Raw genomic sequence first — 10,391 nt, 5'->3', positions numbered from 1 at the left:
CCAACATTTTTCTAACATTCATCAATTTTATAAAACAATCCTAGTAGTAAAAAAAAAGAAATAAAAACAATCCAGTCTTCATCCAGCGTCCCTTCCTCCTGGTCCCGGGTTTTGTCAGTCCTTATTATCCCATCGATCTAGCGCATTAACCTGGTAACCTTGTATCCGAGGCCCTTAAGTCTCTTCCATGTCCCTTCCGCAGCTCTTCTTCATATTTATAACTGTATTTTCCTTTGTTTTTGCTCCTTTCACTCGTGGGAACTCCAGCTTAACAATGTTTTTGACCCTTCTCGACAAATCAGCCCCTTTTCCATAGTCCACACGAAACTCCATGTGGTATTTAAGAACATGTTTCAAAATCCCTCCAAATTAAAAGCCCCCACAACCCCAAACATCTCACGGCCTATTGCCAGACTTGAAAGGTCCAAACATCCCTGCATAGGGGGGTCTATCCAACCCCCCATTTCCAAACCAAACCAAACTTTATCTTTCCAAATCTGGCTTTTTCCAAGTTCATTTGTCAAGTCCAAAATCTCATGTTCCTGCTGGGCCACAATCTCTGGCGCTCAAGATTCAGCAATATCCTCTTCCCTCATCTGTTCTGTCAGGGCACACTCCTGATTTAATTCCTGGGTGGGCTCCGTATAATTTCCCACTGCCTGTTCAAAATTTCTGATCGCGTCAGTCATCAAATCCGTCTTCTCATGTAGCTGTTCCAGTAGGGCATTTGTTTTACAGAAAGCACGCAACAGAGCTTCTGAATACATTGTCCTGCAAGGTCAGAAGTCTATTCCCACGATTGTAATCTGTAACAGCTGCAAGCTCCCCGGAGTTGGTTACAGTTTCACAGTCTCCCTCTAGGGGGAAAACTTCTATTTGTTCTTTCTTTTAAAGACAAGTCTAACAACAAAGTTTCCTTTTTCAGATATTTTGTCAATATTTGTTCCTTTAAAATGCGAAGGGGAACAATGGAATCAATGTTTCTCTTCTTATAGCTATCTGTCAAAAACGTTTGTCTCTGGTCAATGAGCTTCAAAAAACGTCAGTCCTGACACCCCACTCCAGGATCAGGACGGTGGAAAGTTACTTTACTTTACACTCACTTCTGCAGGTTTAAACAGTCCGAAAAAATCCCCCCTCTTCTCCTGCTTCCGAAGGGGGGTTCAACAATTTTAAATGATGAAAGTTAATCTTTTACAAGCGATTTTCTGAGCTCTAGTTTGCCATATCTCTGCTTTAATCTATCTACAAAGAAACGGAAGGCTGACTTCCTGTTTAGACCTTCCCGTTTCAGTGCCAAATTGAGGTAAACTTTTAAGTCCAATTTTCCTTTCTGCTCGCAAGTCCTTATTTAAAGTCCAATTGTCCGAAATTTAAGTACTCACGGGTGATTATTTTAGAAGCCAAATTGTCCCAGGAAAAAGGCAGCGCTCTCTGGCAACGGCTGTGCGGCTTCGCTCCACGGAAGAAACAGTTGACTCTCAGCACCGCGCCACTTCCCCCTCTTCGCTCCGGAGCCCTTTAGTGGGTTCTTTTGCGGGTTGGGGGGGCGCTAAAGGTGCCCGCCGAGTCCCATGGTCACAGGCTTCATCTGCCTGTGATTTTTGAAAGGGTCCCCGCTTCCCCTATTCACCTCATTTTGATGCAATTACTGGATTATGACAGTGATTGCTAATGCCACATTCACTTTATATCCTGAGTGGCTGTTCTCTTCCCCTTGTGCTTCAAATCCTTGTGTGTGTAAACGTCATGATAACACACATGGCTATATGCATTTTGTTAGTGCAAAAGGACAGCAAAAAGCAAATTAAATCAACTCGGCAATGATTAGACATACCGGTAATCTATATTTGTAACATACTGAATTTATTTGTTAGCATCATGATCTCCACATTATTTCTAAAGCAATATATATCTAAAAATAACTGTGCACTTAACCAGTGTGATACAAATATGTGATTAAAATTTGTATATAAATTAACAACAACAAAAAACAGGGAGCTGCCTAGAACAGCTCTAGACAAGGTTTATTTTACAGATACTGAATCTTTCTTGAATGGATCCACAACTTTAACTGTTTTGATCCTCTTTAAGGCTCCACCACGAATGGAGAGCTTTTTGGCTGCAAGATCTGTATCAGCTAGTGGCCCTCCAGTCAATTCAGCAGGTGTACTTTCAACAGTTACTAAGCGACCAGATGCAACCTGGAAAAACAAAACACACTGCTCAGTATTCTGACAAAATGAAACAAGAGTTCTGTTTTACAACAATTCCTTGGAAAGGAGACATTCTGAAATTCTCTTCTTTTAAAGCATATTTTGAAAGGAAATGTAAAAACTATTAGTTGACTTGTAATTGACTTTTCTCATTCATGCTTTTATGATTTTTCAAGAATGCATTCTGAAACATACACCAGAAGCTCATGCCTTAGGTTTGAAGTGTGTGTGTGTGTGTGTGTTTGAAGGAGATTGATCATAAATTCAAATCTTATTTCTGCTATCTATGCTTTCTGTCATACTTCTTCCTTAACCCCTTATTACTGCTGATCTCTAACAAATAAAAATATTTTAGATGCTCTTTCCTCTAACACATAAATTATTGAAGAGGCTGCTTTATACCACAGAGCTTACACTTACATCTCCATCAGAATGATAGAGCCATAGATTAACTATGGTGGTGAACTGATGTTTTGTTTGAAAAAGTGTTTCAATATGAAGGATGAATATTATTGCACGCCACTCCCAATCTCCGAGCGGTGTGAGATTTCAGGGGTTCCAGTTGCTTACCCAGGGTTTGTTTCTCCTTTGGGAATGACGCACAGCAGAGACTGTGGTGTCTTTATGAAAAACGGTTTACTTACACATATATACAACCTGAGCCTACGATGGAGGGGTTCACAGCATCAACACCACCAAAGCGCCTTGCTTCCCCCATAGCCACACAGCCTTGGAGTCAACAGAAATTGAACGTTGCTCTCAAACATTTCTCTGACCCCCTTTCCAGATTGCTGCTTTACTTCTAGGTCACATCAGTGCAATTCAACTCTAAATTCAGGTTTTGACCTTATAACTATCTATGAATTGAGGGAGGGTCCCCACCCACCCATTTGCTGTCTCACACAGAACCCCTTTCTTTTGTTTTCCTTAAAGGCCCATCACTCAGGCTGTCACCTCAACACAGGAAGATAGCCTGGCTTATATTTTTAACACTTTCTGGATCCAGGGGTTAGAAGGATCTTGCATACAGCCTACTTCCCCACCCCGACTCATATCAAATATAGTGGAATACTTGCTCTGCTGTAAAGAAAACAAACAAACATTATGCATTCTTAGAATTTTCAACCTTAGATAATACTTGTGTAACATTTTATATTTTTTGAAATTCATATTTAAGATTTGTAAGGATCCACTTACAGTTGTATTTAGGCCTTTAATGTCAGTTGGATGGAATGTTGCATTGTAAGGTTTTACCTTTGTTCTAGAATTTTCTATGGATTTTTCCTGAATCCTTTTCGCTTTCTATAAAAAATTCAAAAAGGGGTGAGGGATAAATGACATGGCAAAGTCAAATATCTCTTTTTACTGTCTTTTGAATTTTTAGCATTAACACATTAATAGGCTTACTATACAAATAGAGGTGTTTCAGACTGTGTATCTTTCCAAGTATGGTGATGCAATCCACCCTGAGTAAAAGTAATATGAAGAACTAGCAATTAACTAAGTATACAAACAAGTACCGTACATTGTACATAAATGCCCCTTCCTTACAAGTGACTGAACAACCTCACACTGTCCAAAGAGAAACTGAAGGAATTACTTTGAACATATTTAAGACATCAGTTTGGCACATCTCCTGCTTGTACAAGCCTTCCTATTCTTAATTTTCAAGTCTAATCTATTTATCATGAAAATATAAATTATACAAAATAGAAAAGAGGATCCACAATAAATATCTATTTAATAGCTTAAAATAAATATTAATTGGAGCTAAAATCATCCCAATGGCAGTATTCACAATATCCTTACCTTTAAAGTCTCATAATTTGATGTCCGGGCCAAGAAACTTTCCCAGGACTTACTGACCATTTCCTTTTGCTTATGGAGGGATTGAATCTAGAGCGTGAAAGAGATTAAGGAGGAAATTAAAACCTCTTATTCTTCAAAAGTGTCTTTAGTGGCACAGTTCTGTTATGAAAGTAGTTCAGAGCAGAGCTCTGGTTGCACTGTAGGCACCAATATCACTACACCCTACAGTTTGTTTGCAATTAGCCCCCTCCCCCAAAGTGGAGATGGTATTCCGAGTATAGACTCTGTAGGAGAGACAATAACTTCTTAGTTTTTAAAGAAAAAGCGCTTCTTATAAGTATGTGTTATAAGAAAGGGAGTTTATTTCTTTTAAAAAATGGTTCCCTCTCACATGCTGCTTCTTTGCTTACCTTGGCATAACTTTTTTCTTCTTCTCGAAGTTCCTGGTATTGTTGGCTTTCCAGCATTTCAGTCTGGAGAGAGATAACCATCTTTCCAACGTTTTCAAATGCTTCCGTAATAACCTGCAGTGCTTCATGGTCAGGAGTTACGGGTTTGATGTTTTCTTTTTTAAGTTCTGCATATATCTCACTCCAGATTTCACCTACCTTTATTAACAAAAGTGGCACTTTTAGAAAGTTATCAATACCAAGGACAGCTAACTCTTTTCGGGCAAAGACCCAGAAAGAGCCACTTTTGACTCTCTGTTCAAGTATCTATTTTTATTCATTAAGTTTAAAAAGGAAGCCAAGTGTAATCACAGGCAAAAGTCTGGCATTTTAAATTCTAACAATGTGTCTTGCATTGTGGCTGCAAAGGAGTAAATATGTAGTGCTTCAGATTCTTAATTATACTAGCTCTAACAAACAAAACCATAAATAACAAATCACATATTAAACAATGCTTACCTTGAAGTCAAGATATCTACGTATGATAGCAAGTGTAACAAAATCCTTGGCAGAGAGGCCAGGCAAATTTTCAAAGCCTAAAGTAAAGCATTAATAATTACTTTTAGAGAAATCTTATTTCTGTATTGAGATTTACACTGTCACAAGGCAATTTCAAAGTGGACACATTAGCAAAACTATGTGATCCTGCCAAGAATATTGGAAGCTCCTGGCTTAGATAGCCATAATAGCTGGTTGACAAGGAGATACAGGATTTTTCTTTTCCTCGTTCTGCAGTTGCAGACGCAGATGAACTTGCCAAACTTGTGTGTAACTCTGATTATTCATTCTTCTGTTTATGCACGCTGTCTTTGGTTAAATAACATAAATTATTTTACTGTTTTATATCCACCTTCTTAAAAATTAAAGTATATGTAAAATGCAGGAAATAGGTTCATGGCCTTTACCTAATTTACATATTACACAATAAATCTTTGCTCGCATGTTTTCAGCAACATCCATAACAGCAATAGTGGGACAACTGGCAGGCATTGGAGTAACTTCTTGCTTTCTTTGGAACTTGCCAGCCAATGGCTTCTTTGTATCTGCAGAGGGAAATTTTCAGTTTTAGATTCCACTCATCATCAGATATTCAGTAATTATAATACTTTCACTGAAAGAGTGTACCGTATTTTTCCGTGTATAAGACGAGATTTTTTCTTATGAAATAATGTGAAAAATGGGGGGGTGGGTGTCTGTTGACATTTCATTCCCCCACACTGCAGATATGTGGGATTGCTTCATCACATGTCTGTATTTACATTCCAACTCTGTTGGAAGTCATGGGAGCAGAAGTTATTTTTACACTGTTCCGTTCCGTTGTATTTTTGTTTTCCCTTCTCTCCAAGGAAAAAGAGAGAGAGAGGAGCCATGTTTTTCCTTTCTCCTGATTTTTATATAATAAAGTAGCTAAGTACTCACACCTCGAGCCTAGCTCTGCTGTTGTTGACTCTGCTAAGTCAATGTGTGCTCACGTCCCAAGACATGAATCACGTAGGGGAAGAAGATTGATGGATCTCCCAAGCGGCACGCAGAAGGGAGAGACAGGCTGGCATGTATATGTTGTTTGCCTGGAGGCATGTCCAGCCTCCCGGCGACTGCCCAACAGGGTCGTCTTATACACGGATAGTGCAGAGGTGGGATGGGGGATTGGTTGCTGCCGTGAGCAGATTTTCTGTGGCACTTGGGCAGGTGATTGGTGGCTGTGGCAAGGGCTGTTGTTGATTGGTGGCTGATGGCAAGGGCTGTTGTTGATTGGCTGTTGCTGCCCAATTGGCAGCTGCTGTTGGCGTGCGTGATTGCCATCGTCGGTGCGGCAGGTGAGTGATTTTTTGCAATCCCCCCCACAAAAGAAGCTCAACAACTCCTGGCAATCTCCCCCTATTTTCTTAATTCTTAATAGGGGGAGTCTTATACATGGGGGCATGTTAAACATGAAAAAATACGGTACTCTGTTATATGTCATTTAGGTATTATCTATTAAAATGTATAGAGACATTCAATTTTTTTAAATGAGTATATATATAACAGTCTCCACTGACCTTCATTCCAAGGAAACCAAACCCTGGGTAAGTGCTGGAAACCCCTGGAGTCTCTCACAGCTCAGATACAGGGGTAGCGTACAACAATATCAAACTTCAGGTGCATGACAATGTCTTTCTTATGCCAATATACATTTTAGGCTATTGTTTGAGTTTATGTTCAGTTTTATGGTGAATTTTTATTATTTTATCCTCTGTATGGTTTATTTTTATGTATGCTGTTTAGAAATGTGAACGCTTAAGTGATATATAAATACCACAGACAAACAACAAAATATTTCATATATAAGAGCCTCTATTCCTCAGCATTATTACCTCCTGGTCTGCTTGACTTGACTGAGCCAAGAATTTTTAAAAATACAAAATTTATTGAAGAAATTCTTACAACTCTCCACATCAGCCCAAAAGCAACAATTGTTTGTAATAACTGGTTTTCAGACTACTCCATCCCTATTATGACGAGGGTGTTTATGTATATTTCTATGAGTCAAAACTTGGCAATGGTGTTTGTTTTAATTTATGAATTATATTGAGGGCTTTCTGAGATGAATACTGGGCTTCAAATCTAGCATCATTAATTTGGTTGCAGAATGAGAACAAAACATTGGTTAGGAAACAATGTTTACTATACTCTGTACTGACTTTATTACATTGTTTCACTTTTACTTATACCAAATGTTATTTTCTAAGAAACTGATTATGTTTAGGAACAATGAATTTAGTTTTTAAATAAGATGCATAAAGAGTGGTATTGAGTGAAACAGATTTACCAAGCAAAGCTACCTCAATCAATCAATCAAACTAATAATAGATGCTCTTTGCAGCTGAAGGGACAAATGCCATCTAGTGGTAAAACTAGTAACAGAATAAAGTATTTCGAGTCATGACTGAACTGGGGCTCTGTTTCTCCTACTGTGTGACCACTGTATTTATTTATTTCAACCTCATAATATCTACAGCAATTAGCACAGGCCAAACACCTGTCCTTTTGAGAAAATAGGATGTGCATCTTGACATAAGTATACCCGTTTAAGTGTTTATACTAGAAGTAGCACCCAACCACAAAAGGGAGGAGAAAGCAATTAATCACCCATACCTCTATGTTGCTGCTACACTGCAATGTTGTAATGCCCCCCCCTCCTGACTGGATAACAACACTGGACTACACTGCAGGGTTGCCATGCACTATTGTGTCTCACACCACCACTCAGCAGTATTAGCATAGCGATATTTGCAGGACTGATGTTACCCATGCTTTCTCAACAGCAATACCCCTTCCCCTTGTAATGCAGATGTACCAATTTTATTTATATTTGCATTTGCAAATTTTTTAAACAATGGGTGGTTTTTTTGCATTAAATTCTACATAAGATACAAATTAACTCATTTCTTTGCTGCTTTTTTTTCTTCTGAGTAAACATGCTTCTGTCTTATCATAGCTATGCTAAGTCCTGAATTCCAAAATCATTTTCTCTGGGCAACAACCCCCTTCTCTACCAGGAAAAGTAAAAACAAAAAGAAGCCCAACTTCAGAATGAACCAGAAAGCCCCTTCATCATAATGAAAAAAACACTTTCTTCATTGTCCCAATCTAGAAAAAATAATGGAGTGACACATACACCAAGAAAGACTCAAACACAGAGACGTACCTAGGGGTTGGCAAAACTGGCCCCTGCTGGGGATGCAGGCTGGGTGTGTGCGCAAAAATTGCGGTGCTGCTTGGTGCCCCTGGGCTGCCAGCTACTGGGCGGCGTGTTCTGTGGCCACTAATTCCACAAGTAACTGTGGAAATTAGTGCCTGCCCATTTTGCTTCGTAGTTTTTGTTCCACAAAGACTAGAGGTTTATTTATTTTTTCTAATGAAAGCTCAGAGTCTGCAAACCCTGCCAGCTCTGAGTTTGGCACAGCTGCACTCCCCTTATCCCGCTCTCCATGTTCCTGTATATAATCACGCTTAGAAAAATTCAGCTCTTCTTAAAACTTCAGTAATTCTCTTAAATTTACAACTATTATGATATAAAATACTCGGCAATCTAATACTTACCAACAATTCTCCCAACTTCGTCATGTTTCACTCCCATCTGAATCTCTTCTTCTCTCCATAACTTTATTAATAAATTGGCTGCTGTTTGGTCTTTTTTTCCTCGCCAGGTATTGATATGAGAAGCAGTTTTAGGGTTGTCACAAAATTCAACTAATATCCCAAGTATTAGATTGCAAACATTCTTTTGATTTAACTTTGCAGAAGAAAAACAAGGACAGAATTTCAAATCTAATCCCTAAAAAATTTGCCTTCACAATTATTATATATATAAAAAACTTTGAGCATTAAAACCCTGATCTAGTGGCCCAATGAATACACAGGCATTCAAATGTACAGATGGATTTCTCCCACACACCTCAATGTCAGTGAATACTTTGAATGAATAGGAATTCATGCAAAGCTGGGTTGTGAAAGGAATCAGGCATCTCTTAGTTACATATGTACAGGAGATCCACAGAGCTTTGAACTGGGGCTCAGTTGTTAACACTAACTACCTATTTTTCCATTATAAAACCTGTAGATGCATGAAGCAAATATTTTAGAGGGCAGACTTTGCTGAAGTGTACAATGTATTAGGATGGACAGAAAAATGTCTGAGGAATACTTGTTAAAAGTTGTATGAAATTATTAGGCTCTTTGTCTTCTCCAGTTCTGGGGATGTGATATTTTGAATGGAATCTGATTATCAGGTGCAGAATTTTAAATCCTGAAAATTTTTGTCCCCAGTTTAAATAAGTGAAATGCAAGTTTCTGCTTTTCTCATTTTAGAAATATGTTTGAAAATGCAATCACTACAAAAGGTCTGTTCAAACACTCTGCATTTGTACTCCACATTGTGTTCATACTTGTTCTACTTTAAGGCCTCCACGTTCCACCTGTGTATTCCTGCATTTTAGAGTGTGAGCCTGTAGGCAGGTCCTTCTTTTTTATCTAAGTACAGTGCCTACTACATTGTACATACTTTACAGATGACAGTACCCTTGATTTGTATCTCTTTTACCTAATTCCAACACACTCCTTTCCCCAAAAAACCATGTTTTCCAAACCTAAGTACTGTATTTTTCGCCCTATATGACACATTTTTTGCCCTCCAAAAATGAAGGGGAAATGTGTGTGCATCCTATGGGGCGAATGCAGGCTCCTTGGCTTCAGCGATAGCAACGTGAAGCCTAGGACGCCTGCGCTCCGGAGGCTTTGCGTTGCTTTCGCTGAAGCCAGAAGAGTCTGCTCTTTGAGGCTGGCGGTGGGGGAATTCCCCCACCTCATAGAAAAGCCCGCAGGAGCCGCGCAGCCTTTAAAGAGTGCAACGCTCTTGGGGGCTTTTCCCCAAGGAGGGAGAAGGGACTGACTGGCCGAGTCCATCCCTTCTCCCTCCTGTGGGCTTTTGCGGGAGATGGGGGAATTCCCCCACCCCCCGCAAAAGCAGGCAAAAGCCGCGTGCTCTTTAAAGGGGCTGCGCGGCTTCTGCTGGCTTTTCTACGAGGTGGGGGAATTCCCCCACCTCGTAGAAAAGCCCGCAGGAGCCACACAGCCCCTTTAAAGAGCGTGCCGCTCTTGGGGGCTTTTCCCCGAGGAGGGAGAAGGGACTGACTGGCCGTTTCAGTCCCTTCTCCCTCCTGGTCGAAAAGTCCGCAGGAGTCGTGCGCGGCTCCTGTGGGCTTTTGCGGGAGGTGGGGGAATTCCGCCACCTCCCGCAAAAGCAGGAAGAAGGTCTTGGAGTAGCGCACAGGCTGCGTGCAGCCTGTCCGCTGCTCCCAGAGCTGGGGGGGGGGGGGGAATCATATTTTTTCCTTGATTTCCACCCCTGAAAACTAGGTGCGTCCTATGGGCCGGT

General features: G+C 40.1%; 1 protein-coding gene across 1 annotated transcript in view; it reads right to left on the bottom strand.

Moving 5' to 3' along the window:
• The window catches only part of LOC308460123 (cilia- and flagella-associated protein 69-like), a 55,866-nt gene that overhangs the window by 26,882 nt on the left and 18,593 nt on the right, over positions 1 to 10,391 (bottom strand). Inside the window, exons 17-23 of the mRNA XM_080976110.1 lie at positions 8,558 to 8,750; positions 5,380 to 5,517; positions 4,934 to 5,010; positions 4,436 to 4,633; positions 4,026 to 4,112; positions 3,414 to 3,518; positions 2,031 to 2,204 (exon numbers count right to left, since the gene is read on the bottom strand). Of these exons, the coding sequence (XP_080832236.1) occupies positions 2,031 to 2,204; positions 3,414 to 3,518; positions 4,026 to 4,112; positions 4,436 to 4,633; positions 4,934 to 5,010; positions 5,380 to 5,517; positions 8,558 to 8,750 (972 nt within the window). The remainder of the gene's footprint in view (positions 1 to 2,030; positions 2,205 to 3,413; positions 3,519 to 4,025; positions 4,113 to 4,435; positions 4,634 to 4,933; positions 5,011 to 5,379; positions 5,518 to 8,557; positions 8,751 to 10,391) is intronic.

This window comes from Podarcis pityusensis (genome assembly GCF_964106645.2).
Source record: "Podarcis pityusensis genome assembly, chromosome: 12".
NCBI classification, from domain to species: Eukaryota; Metazoa; Chordata; class Lepidosauria; order Squamata; family Lacertidae; genus Podarcis; species Podarcis pityusensis.
This window is presented reverse-complemented; position numbering and strand designations above follow the sequence as displayed.